General features: G+C 40.4%; 1 protein-coding gene across 7 annotated transcripts in view; it reads right to left on the bottom strand.

Moving 5' to 3' along the window:
* LOC115849624 (lysine-specific demethylase 6A-like) overlaps window positions 1-24,319 on the bottom strand; it is a 163,803-nt gene extending 139,484 nt beyond the window's left edge. For 6 of the 7 annotated variants that reach the window (XM_060293130.2, XM_060293132.2, XM_060293131.2 and 3 more), the window contains exons 1-2: window positions 23,725-24,172; window positions 23,468-23,531 (exon numbers count right to left, since the gene is read on the bottom strand). In XM_060293130.2, coding sequence (XP_060149113.1) covers window positions 23,468-23,531; window positions 23,725-23,876 — 216 coding nt within the window. In that variant the 5' untranslated portion in view covers window positions 23,877-24,172. Of the gene's footprint in view, window positions 1-23,467; window positions 23,532-23,724; window positions 24,173-24,281 lie in introns of those variants that run through there. The other variant, XM_060293133.2, reaches the window with a different exon arrangement.
* Window positions 24,320-24,566: the final 247 nt, after the last annotated feature.

Genomic DNA, 24,566 nt, shown 5'->3' on the forward strand with positions numbered 1-24,566 from the left:
ATGCTGTCCAGCTGTATCCATCTCTTTTGAAATCTGGAAGGAATGTAACCCTGTAATGTTTGATATATGTTCCGTGTTCTGATAAGGTGTAAGACTGTGCTGAAAACCATGCTTCAAGGAACAGTTCCTCAGAGCTACTGAGAGGCTACCCTGGCACCTATGCTAGAGTTCTCAGTTTGGCTTGAATAAAACTCTTTTCTAGGGCTTCCCAGGTGATGCAGTGGTTGAGAGTCCGCCTGCCGATGCGGGGGACACGGGTTCGTGCCCCGGACCGGGAAGATCCCACATGGCGCGGAGAGGCTAGGCCCGTGAGCCATGGCCACTGAGCCTGCGCGTCCGGAGTCTGTGCTCCACAACGGGAGAGGCCGCAACAGTGAGAGGCCTGCGTACCGCAAAAAAAATAAATAAATAAAGGCTGAACTTTCCTTCTCCACAAACTGGTGTCAGACCCAAGTCTAGTTCAGTAACACTAAAACTCCTACATTTTTTAATGTGTTATAATTTCTGATACTAGACACTTGAACTCTGTTTAAAGGAATATAAGTAAATAGAGATATATCCCATTGATGCTAGAATAGTAAGCTACAAGAGATACTTGATTTTGTAATAATACTATTTGAAGTCAAAAGACTAATTAAAAATGTAGACTAGGGCTTCCCTGGTGGCGCAGTGGTTGAGAGTCCGCCTGCCGATGCGGGGGACAAGGGTTCGTGCCCCGGTCCGGGAAGATCCCACATGCCGCAAAGCGGCTGGGCCCGTGAGCCATGGCCGCTGAGCCTGCGCGTCCGGAGCCTGTGCTCCACAACGGGAGAGGCCTGCGTACCGCAAAAAAAAAAAAAAAAAAAAGTATACTATACACAATTAGCTATTTAAAACAAAACTCAAGCAAATTTCCATCCTTTTTGTCTGTCTGACCTTAAACATGTACATGGTTTGTTGGTGGTAAAAAATGATGCTGACAGAATAAAATATCAAAGCAGATGAAGGTGAACAAGGTGACAGCAGTGGTTTTACAAGAAGAATGGAGTTGGGGGTAGGGACTTGCTTCTTTCCAAGGGGCATGTGGCAAAGTGTGGAGATATTCTGATTAACCTCCTACAATGCACAGACAGGTCAGCTTCCCACAATCCAATCAAAAATGTCACCAGTGATGGTGAACAGAGAGCAGAGTGAGCTTGGACTCTGAAACATTCCCTGGTAATTCAGCGGGTATGACTCCGTGCTCCCAATGCGGCAGCGGGGGGTGTTCGATTCCTGGTCAGGTAACTAGATCCTGCATGAATGCCGCAACTAAGAGTTCATCTGCTGCAACTAAGAAGCAGGCATGCCACAACTAAGACCCAAAGTATGCAAAATGAATAAATAAACATTAAAAAAAGAAAGAAAGAAAATACAGGATACTGGCCCCAGAGAGCTGAGGTGCACATGAAAAGAATGAGTCCAGTGAGCGCAGTGTATGTATTTTCTGAAAGCGCTGAATTCCTTAACTTGGGATATCTGGTTTTCTTTAATTAACAGTAACCTTTTGATGTTCCGGCTACCTGTGTTACCAAGTTGAAGCTCGCTCTGCTGGCCAGATGACAGGCCAATAAAACGGGAGACCAGGTGTTGAGGCAAGGAATACAACTTTATTCGGAAAGCCAGCAGACCAAGAAGATGGCGGACTAGAGTCCCCAAAAAACCATCTTGTCAGGGTCTGTTTGCCAGCTTCTTTTATAGAACAGAGAAGGGAAGGACATGAAGAAGTAAAGTAAAAAGGCCATTAGTATTGCCTGGCTTGGCCAGCATGGGGAGGGAATGTATTATTAATTTCTTCTTTTCTGTAGCCATTCACAGGTGCACAGGGTCAGACTGTCTCCCTATAAACTGAACAAAGGCACTTTAGTTTAACATTCAGGCAGAGAGGCAGGGTTCCCTGAGGCAGGCCATTATGTATGATTATGTTAAAAAAGCAACAAAAAGCAAAGGTTAATGTCAAAGAAATATCCGAAGTGGAGTCTGATTTTGCTCTTCCCTGTTACAATTCCCCAATGTCAATGTCCATTCCACAATATTGTGGAAAAAGGGGTGACAACCGTTTTAACTGCTTCGTCAGATGGATCTTTCTGAAAGTGCCCACCATTGGTGCCAGTTTGTTCCAAATGGTGGGATTTGTCTTCTTTTGTTCCTCTTTGGAAAATGTCTACTTAATCAATATTCACAACCTGAAAGTTGAGATTTATGTTTTATTCAGCAGGAATATTTTTAGGACTTCAAACCCAGGAGGCAGCATCTCAAGTTAAGAAATTTAGCACTTTTCTACGTATGAGAATATGCAAGAGTCTGGGCTCACTGAAATCATTCCTTTGATATACACCTCAGCTATCTGGGGCTTGTATCCTATATTTTCACATCCTGAGTTTCCTCACAGCTCAACTGAGGGAATGGCTTCAGTTTGATGGCTGCTAGATGGCAGGTATTCTTCCTGAGTTTCCTCAGGGTTCATGGGCTCACGATGGAGGGCTGCAATCGTTGATGACTGATACGGCAGGGAGAATTCCATTCCTCAGATCTTCCCCGCTTGGTTAGGAATTTGACCAATATTTGGAAGACATTTCATGACGAAATTCTGTCCCACAACTGGCAGGCTCATCCAAGGTCAGGCAAAAATTGTTGATATGCCACTCCAGGTGCTAATTTTCGGATTAAGCCCTATCAATATTTAAAGATTCTCTGGATCCTCTAAATAGTCTAAAATGATCCAGGAGATATTTTCCCTTGTTGCTTCTTCCCATACCTAGAAATCACACTATTACAATTATTTTACATTGTAAATGTAATCTATTTAAGCTATTTCCTCAAGATGTTAGCCATCATCTATTTTGTATGGAGGCCTGGTTACACACTACATACTGTAAGAGACAACAATCTTATAAAATAAACAAGATAAAAGTAATGCAGCTAGGGACTTTCCCTTAAGGTGCAGTGGATAAGAATCCACCTTCCAATGCAGGGGACACAGGTTCGAGCTCTGGTCCAGGAAGATCCCACATGCCGCAGAGCAATTAAGACTGTGCACCACAACTACTGAGCCCATGAGCCACAATTACTGAAGCCCGCGTGCCTACAGCCCATGTGCTACACAAGAGAAGCCACCACAATGAGAAGCCCGCACACCACAACGAAGAGTAGAGCCCCCCTCCTCGCTGCAACTAGAGAAAGTCTGCACAAAAAAAAATAAATAAAGCAGCTAGTAACATTAATAAAGTCATAGTGCATCAGGGAGACACAAACCACAAACAATTTGGAAACAAAGAACAAATTAAAGCAATGATTAGCATAAGTAGTTGTAATCCAGTTCCAATAAAATATCAAGCCAGGAGAGCCAGCTGGAGAGGCCAAATTCTGGCAGGATCAGGTAGAGAGAAAAAGATAAATGTTTAATCTTTGTTCACAAAGAAATACTTTATAAGAGGAAATGTTTTCTGGAAAATAAAGATTAAAGCTAGTATATTTCTCAAAGTCATAAAGTTATACATCATATTCATCAGTTCATTTATTCCCATGTAATTATTTCCCATTAATGTGGATAAAATTATCAGGTTTCCTATTAGTTTTGTCATTTGTTACCCAGTCCAGTGGTATTATCTAAAGGCTATAAGACACTTTTATATGTTAAAGTTTCCTTTTTACAAGTCTTCTTGAACATGTGGCAGTTTTTTGCAAAGTATTATCTTAGATGCCTATGAATGATGAAGGTCTTAAAGAGGCAAGGTTAAAAATGATTACAATTTTTCTTGGCAAAGAAGTTTATCCAAATTGCTGTAACTTACAACATTTTAAGATAAAGATTAAAATTATAACATTATACCAGGACATATATTAATTTCAGGAACGTTACATAATTTCTAGAAGGTCTATATTAGTGACATTTACCATACAGTATAACCTATGAAGATTTATTACTCATTTGACAATTCTTCCCATGTAATTTAACATACTGAACAAACCTATCTTTCTTTAGGATGTTACAGGAGCCCTTTGAAGCATACTAAAGTTAGCCAGAGGCCGAAAGAACTTCATTAGAATCTGATTTAGGAAGTTTTGTCAAAAAACAAAAACAAAGAAATTTTTTATATATCTATATCTATATCTATATCTCAAAGGGTCTAGAACACTCAGTCAGATAGGATCATAGGTCACTGAGAAACAAGTTACTTAACCAAAGCAACAGTAAAACATTTCAAAGGCAAATACAGAACTGATCACTTCAAAGGTAAAGAAACTTAAAACCTGTCATCAAAGGCAGTTCAACATTTTAAGAAAACTTGTCCTCTTAACAGAGAGAAAGCCAAATTCAAGTTTTGCATCAGCTTACTTTTAAAAATTCATTTACTCAATTACGTTAATCTCAGCCTGACCATGCATAAAACTCCTTTTACTCAAAACATATACCTCGCTTACATACTCTACACTGAAATGTTTTATTATTTTCAGTAGCTTTAAATATATATTTAAATTAGAATCCCCAACTCTTAAAAATCTTACTTTCCAGTGAAGACCAAGAGGCAAGTAATAGTTACCAAAATCTGGAGAGACTTTTAGATCATTTTCAGAACATAATTATTCCTATAGAGTTTACCTAGAGGCTCTTATCTCGTTTACATTTACTTTCGTTAAATCACATCAAGCGATTTTCCTTGCTGACAAATCTGCAACAGATATAACAAGATTTCATTTAAGTTCTATTAAACCTAGGTGCACTGAAAGTATTATACTTGATGCCTCTAAAGACATGTCTATATTAATTGCATCAACAAACGTAAACATCAATACCAGGTATTAATTTAATACTAAATATTTCCTAGTTCACAAGAACCTGAAACTCATTTAGCTTAATGTCTCTTGTATTTAGAATTGTTTGGTTTGTAAGCGCTTCCTTTCCTTTAAGCCAGTTTAACAGAGCTCATCCACAAATCAACATCAACAATGTAATCCAAAGACAAAGACACATTCAAACATACAAACAAACAGACAGACCTCATAGTTCTCATTTCAGAATTTCATCCCTGAGTCAGGTAATGCAATGTAAAACCCATCAATTTACAAAAGACGTTGCATTAAAGTTGGGTTTCTGGTAGATGGAACAAATCAAGCTTACTTGTTAAATCTTTTTATTTACAGAAAAGACACTTAGGATTTCTATTTACCCTTCACAAGTCAATTTCTAAATTACTTTACCTTCTTTTCAAAACTTGGATTTTAAAAAGATGGCAGAGATGAGGGTTCCTGAGAAGACCAGATAGGACATTTCCATCTCAAAGACACAGACAAGTTTCTTCCAGGAAGATTTTGTTTCCTTCTCTGGGGTTTCCATGAGTAGCATGTATACGCTTAAAGCATGCTCCGGTGGGACCCTGATGTCAAGCTGTCCTGGTGAAAAAGTGACTTGAGCATTTAATTTACAAGGGAAATCCCACCTCAAAAAGGGGGATTGGACACGGGCATATACAAGAAGCTGTATTTCAGGGTGAGGTCTCCTAGTTGGCATTCTAGAGGTTGTAAGAATGAACGGTTTGTACTTCTCCAGAAACTCCTATGACTGGGATAGACTGAGATGTTTTCTGTGCCACCTTGGTGTTTATCACAGATCATGTGGCACCCTTATCTGTTAGAAAGTCAATCAAATTGTTCCCCACTGTCAAAGTTACCCAGAGCTCCTGTGGGGAAATTAGAATTGGACGCCTCAAGTCTAAGGGAGTCCCCTGGCCTCCTAACAGGATATCAGTGCAAGGGAGATTGTCCTGCTACAGAAGTAGATCCTGGTCCAAACTGGGTGCCCTGTCCGGTCTTTGACGGTGATACTAAACGATGTCCCTGTGCCTTGGGGGTTATCACAGAAACTTCTATTTGATCCCCATGGGTAGGGGAAACAGGAGGCGGTGAAAGGAGTGAATATGTTGGCAGCATGGGGGAGCAGCTGGAAGAACTGCCAGTGCAGGCTTCTTGGCCAGTGGAGGAGCTGGATAGGCCAGAGGGGGGTTTAGGTTTTGGAGTAACATGTTCCCACTCTCATTTCCTCCCTCTTTGCCCTGTAGAACAGGTTCCCCCTTGGATTTCCTTTCAGATTACTACACCATAAGGTGGCAGCCCTCTGAGTCCTTTTCCTCCTGATGCAATAGCTTCTACAACATATGGAATCTCATCCTTTCCCTGCTCTTTTGCAAAATACTTTTAACTGTGAGATCAGATAATAATTGAGTAAGTCACTCAGGGGCCATCGCCCTTCTGATCCTAACATATATTGGGTCCACACCCTATTATGATAGTATATCAGGTCTTTCTTAGTCATAGGCTCATGGCTATGTTTTGCCCATTTATCTACTATACACCCCAAAGGGCTTCCCTTCAGGATAGATGGAGTATTTCCCATTTTTATAAGTTTGATAACACCAAAACACAAAAGATGCAGACAAATTCCAACACAAAAAGCACAAATTCCAATAGCGATGCACAAAAAACCAAAACAAACACACCAGTTCCGAGTCAGGTAGAGTCCAAGAGCAACTCCCCTCTCCAACAGGATACCCCAACCAAATTGGCTTGTCCCATAAAAGAAACGCCCAAATTGAGGGGGGAACGTGTTCCCTGTATGCACACCGGAGCGACTTACCCTCCAAATGCGAGTCCATCGACTCGCAGAAGTTTGACGATTCCTTGCTCCAACTGCCAAGGGCTGGGGTAGCCAGTGCTGCTTCAGGGAATTTTGAAGGGAAGATCCTCAGGACACATGGTCCCGGCAGCTGCTAGGGACTTGCCCCAATATCGCCTGACCAGGACCAGCTAGCCACAGGCAGCGAGGCTCCTGGCTGGCTAAGCCAAATTTGTTACAGGCCAATAAATCAGGAGACAAGGTGTTGAGCCAAAGAATGCGACTTTATTTGGAAAGCCGGCAGACCAAGAACATGGAGAACAAGGGTCCCTGAAACACCATCTTACTGGACTCTGTTTGCCAGTTTCTTTTACAGAACAGAGATGGGGAGGAAGTGAGAAAGTAAAGTAAAAGCTCATTGGTTTTGCCTGGCTTGGCCAGCATCGGGAAGGGATGTGTTACTTTCTTCTTTTCTGCAGCCATTCACAGGTGGGCAGGGTCAAAGTGTCTCCCTGTGAACTGAACAAAGGCACTTCAACATTCAGGCAGAGGGGCAGGGTTCCCTTAGGCAGGCCATTAGTATGATTATATTAACAAAAGCAATGAAAAGCAAAGGTTAAAGTCAATGAAACAGATGCAAAGTGGAGTCTGATTTTGCTCTTCCCTGTTACACCTGCTCTTTGTTGCAAAACATCTGGCTCCCCATTCACCTCCTCAAGCAGTTCTCTCAGGGCTACTTGAGATGCTGCTTCCCAGGCCTGAAGTCCTAAAAATTCCCACTAAATAAAACATAACTCTCAACTTTTAGGTTGTGAATATTTTTTAAACCAACAAAACTAAAGCTTAAATTCTATCAACATTTGCCCGACTCTCTTTTGTCAAGCCCCTTCAAGAATATGCGTGTACCTTTAACTTAAAATTTCCCCAATTCTGCAGTCACTGCTTTGGGAAAGATCCCAGGTATTCTCCTTACTTGCTGCAAGTAATAAACCGTTCCATCAGTCTTTGGCTTTGTTGCGCCTTTTGGCTTGATATCCACCAAGAGGCAAACCCAGTTTTCAGGTAACACTTTCATTTCAAAATAAAGACTATAACCAAGATAAAGAGAGTAATTTAATAACGATGAAAAGATCTGATACCAGGAGGACATAACAGTCCTGAACTTCCATGCAACTAAAAATGGTGCCCAAAATACATGGAGCAAAAGTAAAAGAAATATGAGGTGAATCAGAAAAGCCAACAATTATAGCCAGACAATATAACATCTTTCTGTCTAAATGATGGACTGAAAAAGACCCCCCTCCAAAAAAAGGAATTGTTAAGACTTGAAAATACCATCAACCAACTTGACCTAATTCATATCCATTGACCACTCCACCCGGCAACAGTAATACACATTCCTCTCCAGTGCAGGTAAAACATGGACCAAAAAAGATCATAAAATAAATTTCAATACATGTAAAAGAATTCAATTCATACAAAGAATATTCTCTAACAACAAAGGAATTAAATTAAAAACCAGTAATGATGAAACAAAATTACTTTAAAGATAAGAAAAATTTAACATAAAATCTTCTCTGCCACTAGAGCCAATACCCCTTCCCCTTTAATGTGCTTGTGCATCTATACTATATGTTAACTAGATCCCCTTAGAGGCACAGGGATACCTGCTCACCAAAAAAAAAGGAATTTTCTCCTGGCACTAGGCAAGTAATTTCTTGGGTAATACACTTTCCTCAATCCTGTAAAGGGTTACAATAACCCACTACTTGCATTGTTGGACTATGTAAACTGTCAAAATGTTACTCTGATGTATAACTTTTGTCATGAAAACTTAGATAACTGTGCCTTGACTTCTATCAGGTGAAATGATCCTAAGAGCTTTCTGAAAGACTGTCTCCCAAGTTATAATCCTCAGGTTGCCTTGAAGATTTTCCTTTTCTTTCTTAGACTACTAATTTTTTTGTTGACATTACATAAAGGTTTCTGGAAACACCACAATATTTGGAGACTGAATGGCAAATTTATAAATAAACCTGGGTCAAAAAAGAAATCAAAAGGAAAATTAGACAGTATTTTTAATTGCATGAAAATGAAAACAGGGCATATTTAGGAATAAGTTTAACCAATCCATTGGAAAAGGGGTAATCCTTTCAACAACTGGTGCTGGGACAATTGAAAATCCATTTATTAGGGACTTCCCTGGGGGTCCAATGGTTAAGAATGAAACTGAGCAGGGCCCTGTGGGGTTTCTGGGTAAGGGCAACAAGGAGGCCTTTTTGTCCCCCATTTCTTGTAGGCAAGACTCCAGCCTCGAGACCTCCCATGAGTCCCAAAAGGCAGATTCAAACAGTTGCTAATCAAGGGAGGAGCAGCCAAGAAACCACCTGAGGCAAGATTAAAGGGACCAAAAAAGCTCATCAAAATTATATCACCTGAGACCCTGCACACACCCTAAACTTCTCAGCAACTCCACCCTTGGGAAGCATTATCATAAAACGCCTCAACAAATTCTCCTGGGTTTGAGACACCTAGTTTTTTGAGGCAAGAGCCTGCTGTGTCCCCCTTTGCCTGGCAAAGCAATAAAACTATCCTTTTCTACTTCATCCAAAACTCTGTCTCTGAGATTTGATTCGGCACCAGTGAACAAGAGGCTGAGATTTCGGTATCAAGGCTCTGCCTGCCAATGCAGGGGGTGCAGGTTTGATCCCTGTCGGGGAGCTAAGATCCCACATGCCTCAGGGCCAAAAAAAACAGAGTATTGGGATTTCCCTGGTGGTGTAGTGGTTAAGAATCTGTCTACCAATGCAGGGGACACGGGTTCGAGTACTGGTCCGGGAAGATCCCACATGCCAAGGAGCAACTAAGCCCGTGCACCGCAACTACTGAGCCTGCGCTCTAGAGCCTGTGAGCCACAACTACTGAGCCCATGCACCACAACTACTGAAGCCCGGGAGCCCTAGAGCCCGTGCTCTGCAACAAGAGAAGCCACTGCAATGAGAAGCCCTCACACAATGTCTTCCACCCACACTACAACCAGAGAAAAGCCACACGTGGCAATGAAGCCCCAGCGCAGTCCAAAAAACTAAAACATAAAACAGGAACAACGCTGCAACAAATTCAATAAAGACTTTAAAAATGGTCCACATGATCAAAATAAAAAAAATTTAAAAAAGAAAATCCATTTATTAAAAATGAGAATTTTGACATATTACATGCATAAAATTACTAACAGATCACACATCTAGGTAAAATATAAAATAATAAGACATTCATGAGAAAACAAAGAAGACAACCTCTTTTACCTTAACTTAGGTAAAGATATCCTTAATAAAGCAAGAAAAGCACAATCCACAGAATAAAAAAGACAAAGTGAACTTTATGAAAACTGCAAACTTCTGCTCTTCAAAACACACTAATATTAGGAGAACGAATACACAAAATGGGAGAGATGTTTTACAGATTGCTTATCAGATAAAGAATCCAAACCAAAATATATGTATTTTTTTTAACTCCTAAATCTGAGTAAAAAAAAAAAGTAACTTTCAAAAATGGAAAGACTTGAACAAGCACTTCAAAGAACATATACAGAGAAGCAAGCAATAAGATGCTCAAGTTTTCCAAAGAATAAACTACTGACAGAACAAAATCAAAAAACCTGAAAAGAAGCTGAGGGAGAGAAGAAATACTGAAACGGTTTACTTTGTATAATTCCATTTATAGAAAGTTCTATAAACTGTAAAACTAATCTTTAGTGACAAAAAACAGATCAGTGACTATATAATGACAAATGGGGCAGCAGTGGTAAAAAGAGAATGATTACAAAAGGGCACAGGAAAATTGAGAGGCTGATGGCTATATTCACTATGTTGCTTTCAGTGGTGGCTTCATATTTATATACATACCAAATTGCACATTAACAAATTGCAACAAATTGCACATTTTAAATATATATCATTTGGTTTATATTATCAAACATAATCTAATGAGGAAGGAAAGGAGTAAATCTGCAAAGGACACTCAAGTGTAATCAGAAATGAAGTCAATGCAAGTAGTATATTTAAAAAACCAAAAGAAAGTGTGTTTCAAGAAATCTCTTAAAATTGTCTCCTTCGTTTCTAAACCGCTGCCTGAGTTCAAATTAAAATGTCTTTTCCAAAATAATATATTTTTTAAAATTTATGTATTTTATTTATTTTGGCTGCATTGGGTCTTTGTTGCTGTGTGCGGTTTTTCTCTAGTTGCGTCAAGCAGGGGCTACTCTTCGTTGCGTTGCATGGGCTTCTCATTGAGGTGGTTTCTCTTGTTCTGGAGCACAGGCTCTAGGCACACAGGCTTCAGTAGTTGTGGCACACATGCTCAGTAGTTGTGGCTTGCGGGCTCTAGAGCGCAGGCTCAATAGTTGTGGTGCATGGGCTTAGTTGCTCCATAGCACGTGGGATCTTCCCAGACCGGGTTCAAACCTGTGTCCCCCAAACTGGGAGGCAGATTCTCAAGCACTGTGCCACCAGGAAGCTCCCAATATAACATTTAACTTGTAATAAACTGCCACTGTGTCAGGCCCAATGCCAAGAACTACATATAAATTTTCTTCCCTATCACTGGGAGGCAGATTCTCAAGCCCTGTGCCACCAGGAAGCTCCCAATATAACATTTAACTTGTAATAAACTGCCACTGTGTCAGGCCCAATGCCAAGAACTACATATAAATTTTCTTCCCTATCACAAAATGCAGTATCCTAAAAAAGTACTCCAGTAAGGGCACCATTTAACAGGATAATTAATACCCTCTTAAAAAAAAAAAAAAAAGGAAGAAAAGGAAAAAATTTTAAATACAATCTTGAAAGTTACAAAAACATTAATTTCAGGACACTGGAAAGAGATTAAAGAAAAACAACTAAGAACCTTTTATTCTGGAGAAGCTGCTAAAGCTTCAACTATAGAATGTATACTTACCAGATATGAAGTCAGCAGCTTTGCTACATAAAATGTCAAATGTGAATGGGAAGTTAGTGAAAACCCATAGTCATACAAAGTAAAAGTAACAAATATGACAGTGGGTGACAAAAACTAATGGCTTTTCTAGCTTTAGTTTGCAGCCTCAGTGTGAGTTGAGCAGCACATAAGCACATCATGGCTGGTAAGAAAGTACACATGTAAGGGAAAGATCCAAGACAGCCTCAAGTGAAAGTCAAGGGAGATTTAAAAACTGCAACTTTTGGGGACTTCCCTGGTGGCTCAGTGGTTAAAAATCTGCCTGCCAATGCAGGGGTCACGGGTTCGATCCCTGATCTGGGAATATCCCACATGCCATGGAGCAACTAAGCACGTGCAACACAATTACTGAGCCTGCACTCTAGAGGCCACAAGCCACAACTACTGAGCCCGTGTGCCCCAACTACTGAAGCCTGCGCACCTACAGCCCATGCTCTGCAATAAGAAGCCACCGTAATGAGAAGCACTCACACCGCAACCAAGAGTAGCCCCCACTCACCACAAGAAAAAACCCGCTTGCAGCAACAAAGACCCAACACAACCAAAATTAAAATAAATTTTAAAAACTCCAACTTCTAATGTGTTCTGCAAGCCACACATAATTATCCTGCACAGAACAGAAGGTTCATGTGTTTGAGGTGTCTTAAAATTTCTGCACCAACTATGGACTATGAAGACAGTAAGACAACTTCTACAGAGCTAAAACACAAAAACAAATTTTTTTAATATCATGCAGACATTCACAGAGAAGACAGTTCCACATTGTAAATCCAGCCCCCCCCAAAGAAAGTTGCTATAATACTTATCTAAAATGTCCTATTTTTACTCAAAAATTACTAAACACATAAAAAAAAAGGAAAGTATTACCTGTATTAATCAAAAGAAAAAAAAAAAAAGGTCAACAGAAACTGACCCCAAATGAATCTATATACTGTATTCACAAAAACTTCAAAAGAGCTATTACAAACATATTCATAAATTAAAGAAAATTGTGTTCAAAAAAATAAAAGAAAACGTGCTCAAATTAATAAACACATGCAGAATCTAAACACAAAAGTCATAAGAAAGCAGACAGAAATTAGAGCTAAAAATATTATTTTTATGAAAAGCTAAAGTTGATACGCTCAACAGAAAGTATGAAATAAGCAAAAGAGCCATTAAAATACATTGCATACATCAATATAACTGTCCAATCCAAAACAATTACAATACTTAACTTTAAAAAAAGAGCTTCTGACCCCTGTGGAGATAATGTCGAGCATTACACCCTAGCTGTAATGAGAATCCCAGTGGAGAGGAAAAGGGTATAGAAAAATATTTCAAGTAATTACCACAGAAACTTCCCAACTTTTATTTCTTTTTTTAAAGATTTATTTATTGTTTATTATTATTTTTTATTTTGGCTGTGTCAGGTCTTAGTTGCAGCACACAGGATCTTTCGTGTGGCACACAGGCTCTTCGCTGTGGCCCACAGGCTTCTCTCTAGTTGTAGCATGTGGGTTTTCTCTTCCCTAGTTATGGCGCACAGGCTCCAGGTTGTGTGCTCTGTAACTGTGGCATGCGGGTTCCAAAGAACGTCGGCTCTGCAGTTTGCAGCATGGGGGCTCTAGTTGAGGCGCACAAGCTCAGTAGTTGTGGCACTCAGGTGTGGGATCTTACCCCCTGGCCAGGGACCAAACCCTCATCCCCTGCATTGGAAGGTGGATTCTTTACCACTGGACCACCAAGGAACCCCGCAACTTTGATTTTTGAAAAATTAAGTACAGATCCAAGAAGCTAAAGAAAGTCCAGGGACTAAAACTAAACAGAACTAGACGTAGGTATATCCACAGGCAAACTGTTAACAGCCAAAAACAAATCAAACATCTTTAAACCAACAACAGAAAAATGACTTACTGTGTTGAGAGGCAGAAAATGATCTCATTACTGGCTGGCTTTTCATCATTAAAACCGGAGATCAGAAGGCAGTGCAATGACATATTCCATGTTTAGAACTGATACCTACCACACAAGTAATGTGTCGTAAAGGCAGGAGGAACATCAACAAAATGTACTATAGTAGTCCACCCTTACAGTTGGGGGATATGTTCCAAGACCCCAGGGGATGTCTGAAGCCTATATACACAACTGACCCTTGAACAATGCAGGGGTTAGGGGCACCAATACCCAAGTAGTCAAAAATCCAAGTATGAGTTCACCATCAGTTGGCCCTTCCTAACACAAGTTCTGCATCCTCAGTTCTGTACTCAAGGATTCAACCAACTTCCATTCATGTACCACTATAGTATTATACATATTAACTGTGTAAAAAAGAATTAAGTGGACTCTGTAGTTCAAACCTATGTTTTTCAAAGGTTTACTGTACTATGGTTTTTTCCCAATACCATACATAACAAACATTGCAATTTGGATATTTTCTTACTGTGCCTAATTTATAAACTGCTGGAGTCACTACTTTTCTACTTTGGGGCCATTAATAAGTAAAATAAGGGTTACTTGAATATAATTACTAGCGCAGTCAATCTGATAACTGAGAGGGCTACTAAGTGAACTATGGGGTGGGTGGCATTTACAGCATGGATACATTGGACAAGGGATGATTCACATCCTGGACAGGAGGTAGCAAGACAGGGAGAGATTTCATCGTGCTACTCAAAACAGCACACAATTTAACAATGATGAATTATTTCTGGAATTTCTCATTTACTTTTGGATTGCAGCTGACTGGGGGTAACTTGAGACCAGAGAAGCAAAACCAAGAATAAGCAAGGGGTTACTGTATTCATAACAGGTAAAACTGAAAATAACCCAATGTTCATCGAAGGATAAATAACCAGAATGTGGCATATCCACATAATGGAATATTAGCCACAAACAAGAATGAAGTACTGATACATGATATACAACATAGATGAACCTTGCAAACCTATGCTAACTGAAAAAAAACAGACACAAAAGGCCACATATTGTTTGTTTCTTAAGGGGTGAGCAGAGAAGGGCCATGGGTAGTAATTGCTGGGATTGTTTGGTGGGTGATGATGAAAATGTCCAAAATCAGGTAACAGTACAACCACACATTTTGAATGTACTAATATTAAGCATTAAACTGTACAGATTTAAAGTATTAAAGTGGTGAATTTTATACTATGTGAATTTAACTTCAATAAATTTTAAAAGATACAACTAAAAAAACAACAAACAAGGAGGGGGGCTTCCCTGGTGGCGCAGTGGTTGAGAGTCCGCCTGCCGATGCAGGGGACGCGGGTTCGTGCCCCGGTCTGGAAGATCCCACATGCCGCGGAGCGGCCGGGCCTGTGAGCCATGGCCGCTGAGCCTGCACGTCCGGAGCCTGTGCTCCGCAATGGAACAGGCGACAGCGGTGAGAGGCCCACGTACCACCAAACAACAACAACAACAACAACAACAAGGAGGGACTTCCCTGGCAGCACAGTGGGTAAGACACAGCATTCCCAATGCAGGGGGGCCCGGGTATGATCCCTGGTCAGGGAACTAGATCCCACATGCATGCCGCAACTAAGGGTTCACATGCCACAATTAAGGAGCCCACGTGCTACAGCTAAGGAGCCAGTGAGCCACAACTAAGGAGTTCACCTTCAGCAACTAAGACCAAGTGCAACCAAATAATTAATTAATTAATTAATTATTTACAGGAATAAAAAATGAGAGAGACAGGAAGCAAATAAAGGAATAGGTATCCTTAAGTTGAGACTAAATGTGAACAGTATACACATTCCAAACAAATGTCAGAGATGCCAGACTGGACCTGGGAAAGAGCCAACTACAGCATGTCTGTAAAAGATAACTCTGAATCCAAGCAAAAAGTAGGGAAATGGTAAACTATGAAAACAAAAGCGCTTAAGACTATGCGCTTCCACTGCAGGGGGCGCAGGTTTGATCCCTGGTCCAGGAAGTTCCACATGCCATGCAGTGCAGCCAAAAAAAGGAAAAAAAAAATGTGGAAAACAACTGGTTCCTCAAGATTTAACTCAGAATTACCATATGACTCAGCAAATCCACTTCTAGGTATATATAAAATCTGTACTCCTGGGTATTGACTAACACAGTCTTTAAGGTGTATTTTAAGTTATATACGGCCATGTTAAAAAAGGGGAGATGGGGTGGGAACATAATGTAAATCAGCCCTGGAATATGGGTCCAAGATGACCATTATTAAATATTCCCAAGTATCCTTCCAAACATCTGTCAGAGAACTTCTTAAACTGATCAATGAATACTCGTTAAAAAGTCTCAAGATAAAAAACTATAGCATAAGTAAATATTACTACAAAATGACCCCAGAGAGGAACAGAGCCTAGAATAGATTATCCTTTAAGTTTCTAAGCGCTAAAATCTTAATTTTAAACTACGCTTTTTAAAATAATATTAGAAAATGCTTCAATATGCTTTAAATCAAGAAAACAATTACCAAGAAACTCCTACTGAGAAAGAGCTATTCAAACTTTAATTTGTTAAACTGATCTTTACTGTGAACTTTTAAAGCACTTTATACTTTCCTTCTTCACTGACATTCTGGGGTCTTTGTCTTACAACACTTAAGGGGTAACAAGCTCAACATAATGAAAGGTAGCAGAATACGCCACCCCAAAAAAGCCTCTTTGGCATAGATAGGATTATTCTGAAGTGTTTACTCTTGAGAAGCCACAGACCCAAAAGTATCTCTAAAAATGGAGTAGAGTTCCAGTTGTAAACATAAGGAACATTTACATTTATAAGGGAAAACAACACTCTAAGGATGTCTCCCTTTTGGTACCAGGAAGAGACAGAAGACTCTAAATCACAAGAAACTATCATCAACAGACAGAACCCAGATTTAAATCTACGTGACAACCTTAACCTCAGTTTCCATGCTTTTCCCTCTTAACTTGCCTCCCACCCCCAACATCTTTTTTGCCTTAATCTGTAAATGGTATTTAAGATGGTGGCTTGGGCCATTTTGGAGTTATTCAATTTTCCTGGGTATCTGTCATGTATACAGGAGGTACACATGTTATCAAACTCCTTTTTTCTCCTGTTAATTTACCTTTTATTACAAAGGAATTTCAGCCAACAACCTAGAAGAGTAGAGAGAAAAGGATTTTTCCTCTCCTACAGTAGGCAGAAATATCTATTATCTCTATAGATTAAAAAAATCTTGCACTTATCACACTTTAGTTTTTATTGCTCTGACTTATTATCTCAATTTATAAGCGAATCATTTGAAGATTCAATGTAAGTTCACAGATGGCAATCATTAAATAACCTACATTAACAACATTCTGTAGGGAAATCCCTTGTGGTCCAGTGGTAGGACTCGGCAGTAGTTAGGACTGCCTTGGCCCGATTGAAATCGGTCAGGGAACTAAGATACTGCAAGCCATGTGGCATTGCCAAAACAAACAAACCCCACAGCCTGTAAACATGTGCAGGTAGGCCTTAATTTGTCGACTCAATGTTATAAGTTTTCTTAATGTAAATTAGCCCTCTGGACACCTCACTGCAAAAATATTAGTATCGTTTATTTAGCATGAGTTGCAAATATCTCAAAGCATCACAAGATGCGATGCAAAAACAAACTTTAAAATAAAAAATCATGTAACCAATTTAAAAAAAAAGTCTACACTGATTCCATAATTGGCCAAGCACTAAAACTTCATTTTTGTTTAATGAGTGAAGCCTTACAAATTTTATGACCCAAGTCACAACAATTCCTATCAGACAGAACAGTTTTATTCATACCTTAACAAGAGTGTCAAATATTCCCCACTTTATTCAATTCTAAAAGGATCTACTTCGGGAATTCCCTGATGCCGCAGTGGTTAAAAATTAGCCTGCCAGTGCAGGGATAAGGGTTCCATCCCTGCTCCAGGAAGATCTCACATGGCTTGGAGCAACTAAACCTCTGCACCAAAACTACTGAGCCTGTACTCTAGAACCCGTGAGCCACACCTACTGAGACCGTGTGCTGCAACTACTGAAGCCCTAGTGCCCAGAGCCCACACTCTGCCACAAGAGAAGCCACCACAATGAGAAGCCCTTGCACCTCAGCGAAGAGTAGCCCCTACTCGCTGCAACTAGAGAAAGCCCACACACAACAACAAAAACCCAAAAGCAGCCGAAATAAATAAAATAAATAGAGCAATTTCATTTTTAAAAATAAAAGCTGAAACTAAGGAAGCTTCCACTGGGACCTCCCTGGTGGCACAGTGGTTAAGAATCCACCTGCCAAAGCAGGGGACACGGGTTCGAGCCCCACTCCAGGAAGATCCCACATGTCACGGAGCAACTAAGCCCATGCACCACAACTACTGAGCCTGCTCTCTAGAGCCGGCAAGCCACAACTACTGACCCCGAGCGCCACAACTATCGAAGCCTGTGTGCCTAGAGCCTGTGCTCCGCAACAAGGGAAGCCACCGCTTTAAGAAGTCCGTGCACTGCAACAGAGAGTAGCCCCTGCTCACCGCAATTACAGAAAGCCCATGCACAGTGATGAAAACCCAACGCAGCCAAAAATAAATTCATTAATTAATTTTTTTTAAAAAAAGAAAGTTTCCATTTATAACCTGCCAGTTCTGAATTGTGCCCAAATATGAAAACACTTCCTATAATCTCTTCTGGTCTTTATGACTAGTGTTATACCAAAATTTTATACTAACATTCCTACATAATGCCTAGGCAAAACTTTGTCTAGTAACGTGCACTGAAACTATAATGGTTTAGAATACAACTTTCCTAACAAGAAAATAATTTTTAATGCCTCAAATTAAAGACAATTTCTAAATAGCAAAACATGACGTTTCTATTGTCACTTTTTTTAACCCAAACAACTTTCTTAAAATGGAAATGAATATAGGGAATTCCCTGGTGGTCCAGTGGTTAGGATTTGGCACTTTCACTGCTGTGGGCCGCCCCACTTCCGTCCCTCACTTGCTGAGTTCAATCCCTAGTCAGGGAACTAAGATTCCAAAAGACACAAGACTTGGCCAAAAAAAAAAAAAAAAAAAAAAGGAAATTAATATATGCTTAAATGTCAACAAACAGAAAATACATATAATGTAAGGGTACCTTAAATATCACCACTGAAATATTACTGTATAAAAAGCCACTTCTGAAACCATTTTAATAAATTTTTCTCCATGCATTTAAGATCAAATCTAGAAAAATGAATGCTTCAATTTTTTTTTTATAAATTTATTTATTTTACTTATTTATTTTTGGGTGCATTGGGTCTTCTTTGTGGTGCATGGGTTTCTCATTGTGGTGGCTTCTCTTGTTGCAGAGCACGGGCTCCAGGCCCACAGGCTTCAGTAGTTGTGGCTCACAGGCTCACTAATTGTGGCTCCCAGGATCTAGAGAGCAGGCTCAGTAGTTGTTGCACACGGGCTTAGTTGCTCTGCAGCACGTGGGATCTTCCCGGACCAGGGCTCAAACCCATGTCCCCAGCACTGGCAGGCGGATTCTTAACCACTGCACCACCAGGGAAGCCCTTCAATCAATTTTAAACCACTTCCATTATGCAAAAACTTTTAAATGCCAACTCTTCTAAAACTATCCTTCAGGGCAAAAAGCACACATTGTTTTTGGTGGTGGTGTTTAAATATGTATGTATGTATGATTTATTTATTTGGCTGCACCAGGTCCTAGTTGCGGCATGCAGGATCTTTGTGGTGGCATGCAGGCGTGAGGGCTCTTAGTTGTAGCATGTGGGATGCGGGATCTAGTTCCCTGACCAGGGATGGAACCCGGGCCCTCTGCATTGGGAGCATGGAGTCTTAATTCTACTGGACCACCAAGGAAGTCCCACACATTGTTGAATACTAAACAAACTACAACTTCCCTACTAATTCTTTTACTGGTTAACATAATTACTCCAAAAAAGCAAAATTTCAATAACACTATGTAGATCAGGGGTCCCCAACACCCAGGCCGCAGACCAGTACTAGTCCTGGGCCTGTTAGGAACCAGGCCACAGAGCAGGAGGTGAGCTGCGGGCAAGTCTGAACCATCCTCCCACCCCAACCCCGTGGAAAAACTGTCTTCCACAAAACCAGTGCTTCATGCCAAAAAGGTTGGGGACTGCTGCTGGAGATAAGACTAAAAACTGAGAAAGATACTTCTAAACAAACAACAGTAGCAATGGGTAACTCAGCAATAATCAGACTACATTCCCCCAGCATTCTTTTAAAGCAACACTATATTAGTAATATTCTGCCAACTAAAGAATGTCATTTGTCATCTGCCTCTACAAAGACTGAGCCACTAGCCATGGCAGCTGCTGACCTTCAACATCACGGAAAAGAGCTAAGGGTGGAGAAGAGGCATGAGGCACTCTGTGCTCTAGAAAAAGCTGGCAAAGCAGGGCTTCAGATAGTTCAGATATTTTCAGGAGAAAATTTTATAAACCCAATTTCTTGAATCTTCCCATACTTAGAAAAGCACTTAAATCATTAAGATATTTGTGCCTCATGAGTAGCCGTAAACCTTCTACCAAGATACATACTGACCTCCCCTCTTACCTATACAAAGCAGTTCCTCAGGACTGAGAGGCTGTATCCCCGGCTAGAGTCCTCAGTAAGGCCCCAAATAAAACTGAAACTCACAGCTCTCAGGCTGTGCATTTTTTATTTCAGTGGACAATTCTATTTCAACTCTATCCAACATAAAATCAATCTAAAACATTTTCTAAACTGCAAGGAAAGTCACTGTTAATTTCTGTTAAAAGGCCTGGTTAATTAAAATACACCCATTTAAAAAATAAGTTGAAATATGGGTATTCCCTGACAGTCCAGTGGTTAGAACTTCATGCTTTGACTGCAGGGAGCCCGGGTTTACTAAGATCCTGCATGCCACATGTTGCAGCCAAAAAAAAAAAAAAAATGTTGAAATATACATTACCATAAGATTAAATGTTAGCACCGGTTAAACTGCAACCTAGTTAAGGTCATGTGACAGTTCAAAAATTTTGATTAAGTAATGACTAGCTGTTTACAGCTTATTTTTAAAGTATTACTAAAAGCAATACATTACTAATTTATTTTTCAATCTAAAATCCTGAACACTGTATATTATGACAATCCTTTAAAAATTCTTATATTCTACAGTTTTAAGCGTCTATTATTAAACAATTCTAATGGTACGTAACAACATTTACACTTAAAAATTTTTTTTCAAAGACAGAGAAGCTAACCATTGGGAGAAAGCACCCTTGAAGACTAGGGAAGTTGAGAGAAAAGAGCCTAATTTAAACACAGGCTTTGAGGAAATATGTCCAACTTGTCAAGCTGTACACATTCAATACCAGCAGTTTTAGTTTATGCCAATTATAACTCAACAAAGCTAGAAAGGGAGGGAGAGATGGATCCATGAGTTTGCTCACATAGCCCAGAATATTTCACTGCACTTAAGTTACTTTTTTTTTTTTCGGTACGTGGGCCTCTCACTGTTGTGGCCTCTCCCCTCGCGGAGCACAGGCTCCAGACACGCAGGCTCAGCGGCCATGGCTCACGGGCCCAGCCACTCGGCGGCATGTGGGATCTTCCCGGACCGGGACACGAACCCGCGTCCCCCGCATCGGCAGGCGGACTCTCAACCACTGTGCCACTAGGGAAGCCCCTGCACTTAAGTTACTTTAATATTAAGGTTAATGAGTCTTCATTAGGAAGAGGTAGGAATTCACAAGTCATAAAATTAAATGTTAATCAAGTTTAATTTTTTATTTCCATTTCACTCAAAACATTTACAGTAGTTTAACAAAACGAAACATTACTCAAGCATTTTATGAAGCTACAAATCTTCCAGACACAATGAAAGTTCAAGCCTTCTCACTATTAAAATGTTACTGTAATTTGAGAAAGATATGCTCACCTTCACAATTAATAATTGAAGACAGTTCCTTAAAATTTAAACCCAATACTGCACAGTATCTTAACAGTTCATACCAAATTCCTATCCAACATTTAGCACCACTAATTGAGAATTTATCTGAACTCATGCATATGGATATTTAAAGTTCTGAGCACATAAAACATCACAATACTTTTTTTCTTCATTATCATAACCAAAGTAATAGATTTGCCCATTTTTTTCCAAATTACCGTCAGTATACTCAACTTGACCAACCTTAAGTTAAACTATCAAGTCACACTGCTATAATATAACATTCTGGGAGCGTGGGAGGGAGCGAGACTCAAGAGGGAAGAGATATGGAGATATACGTATATGTATAACTGATTCACTTTGTTATAAAGCAGAAACTAACACACCATTGTAAAGCAATTATACTCCAATAAAGATTTTTTTTTTAAAAAAAAGAAATTTAAATTAAACCACAATGAATACCACAGCACTCTCACTAGAATGAGTTAAATAAAATGCCTGAAAAAAAAAACAACAACATCCCCCTAAGGTCAGAATTTTTTCAGTCATAACTTTGAAAATAAAATACATACTCAATTTTTTTAAAAAACAACAATCACTGCTGCTTAAATCATATCAGAGCTAATCAATATTTATTTTGCCAGTGATCATTTTAATGGAGCAACTATTACCTACATGATGGAAGTTTAATTCAAGTTTTATCAAATGGACTAGATTTAGTGAAAAAAATATTACAGTTGTTTGTGATCATTATTTGCCTTCAAAACAAATACAAAAGCGAGATTACAGGTAAAAGAAAGTTGATTACACAAATTCAAACTAAAGATAAGAATCATGGCAGGAAAAACATCTTAAAATGAAAATTACTTAATATTTCCTTTTCAATTGCATTACAAACTATGAGATATCCACAGCTATCGATTTCAGCTAGAAAAAAATATCTAATGGAAGCAATATTTGTTGCACAATTACCAACTTTTATGAACCAACTGACAACAGAAAATATTTTAACCAAATTTTGCTCAGGAGACAGAAAATGACAGAGACTGAAAACTAGAGGGCCTTTTGTGCAATCATTTACATAAGATTAACTAAATGGGCTACAGCACAGTCAATGTTTATGAATGCTGCTGTAAAGCTTGGTAACGATACAAGAACTCTACTTTTAAACAATAGTGCTTAGTTTTTATTAAGCACCATCGAGCTACACACGACGCGAGACGACGCGAAAGCCTATTCATTGCTACTCTTTCCCTGTTTTTATCTCCTCCCTCCCTCAAAGCTAGCCTCGTCATTTCTCCACCATTTCCCGCCATCTTGGCCGACAGGAGCAGCCATTAACTAAATGACAATCTCAACAACTTTTCACACAAACAGGGAAAGCTCCCTGGTTCCAGAAACAACACGATCATAAAATGGCATTCACAGCAATATTCTCTGCAGCTAGACCCAAACAAGTAAACAAATCACTTAACTTCAGATCAAACACGTATCAATCAGTATATTGTTCAAATACCCAATTTAAACTCTTGACCGCTCTAAAGTACCTTGTTCTGAGAACAAGGATATAAGAAAGCTTAAAACGCTAAGCTAAAATTAGACGTCAAAGAAAAAACTGCAAAAGAAAAACACACCGCAAATGATATAACACTCTTAAAATTTTTAAACTGCACACATTCAGGATCTTGTGATGCTAAAATTCAGACATAATTTGAATTTTCTAACGAAAATGCCCCCAAACAACTGCTACGCCTGGTCACAAAGCGCGGCCCTCTGTGCTTCTCAGGTTACGACTCAGAATTTCGCAAGGCAGTAAGTGAAGTCTTTTTTGCAAAAATAATTTTTCACTTGCGACCACAGCGAGCTCTGACCCGCCTCAGAGGAGCCGCGGGAGCCAAAGCCCACAGAGAGTGAACGAAGAACACTGTAGGTCCGAGGATGCCTTACCTTGACCAATAGGGTCTTAGTCCTGGCGCCATCTTCGTGAAGGCTCACGAACCCAAAGAGTCGACTATGGGAAGAAATACACGCGACTTGTTAACGCTCGGGTAAAGCCACTGACCCGTCCCTTCCTGACCCCAAGGCTCCGACAGCAGCGACCGCTGCCTGGGGGCCGCCACCGGAGGCAACCCGAGCTCAGGTCTCCCAGAACAGCGGCTCCAGCCCGTGCGGAAGGCACCTGGGTGAATGACTGCGGTCCGTACCTGTCCAGTCCACTGAGTGTCTCGCTCTCTTCTGCTGTCAAGCTGAGGGACCCCTCCCTGGTCTCGCTGCTCGGTTTTACCGCCGCCATTTTCTTTCCCTCATCACCAAAAGCAGCGGCGGCAGTAGCTACCGACACTCCGCAAGATTTCATATAAACGCAATAAATGTAAAACTCTCAACGCTGAAACCTACCAACTCCCAGTCCAGAGCTCGAAAAGACGCCCTAACCTCGAGAGACTGGCAAACTAACTTTACCACAACCAGCTTCTCCAATACAGGTGGCGGCGACGAAAAATCCCAAGGTGACAGCAAAAGCAGGGAATGCGGAGCTAGGCTCCGGGAGTCACATCGCGGGGTTCGCGGTGACAGCAGAAAAAGCGGAACCTCGCTGTAATGGAAGAATTTCTTAGAATCATAAACTTCGCCAGCACCAGCACAAAGTTGTTTTAACCGTATCACAGGGCGAAAGCCAAGTCGCCGTCACGTCAGCACCCCCAAAGCCGGGCGCCGCCAATTGACGCGAACGGTTCTTTTCACATGACCTTTGTTGACTTACGTCAGTTGTGGCTCCACAAAACTTGCTAGATACCAGAGGCCGCCCCAACCAAGGACCGGAAGGGGAGGAAATTCCCGCTGGTAATTGGTTAGCTGACGCGTCAGTTGCGAAAAGAGTAGTCACCAGATTTAGCAAAACGTTCGGGTGATTAAATTACGCTCTTGTTGAAAAGGGAGGCTCCAGGCCTCGCTACTCTGTAGCCCAGATGACCGAGGAAGGCAGTGGTGGCGAATGATGAGATCAGGGAGTGCGTCCTCGAGGCGGACTTAAGTTCGCCTCGAGTAC

The sequence above is a fragment of the Globicephala melas genome, chromosome Y, assembly GCF_963455315.2.
Source record: "Globicephala melas chromosome Y, mGloMel1.2, whole genome shotgun sequence".
Classification (NCBI taxonomy): Eukaryota; Metazoa; Chordata; class Mammalia; order Artiodactyla; family Delphinidae; genus Globicephala; species Globicephala melas.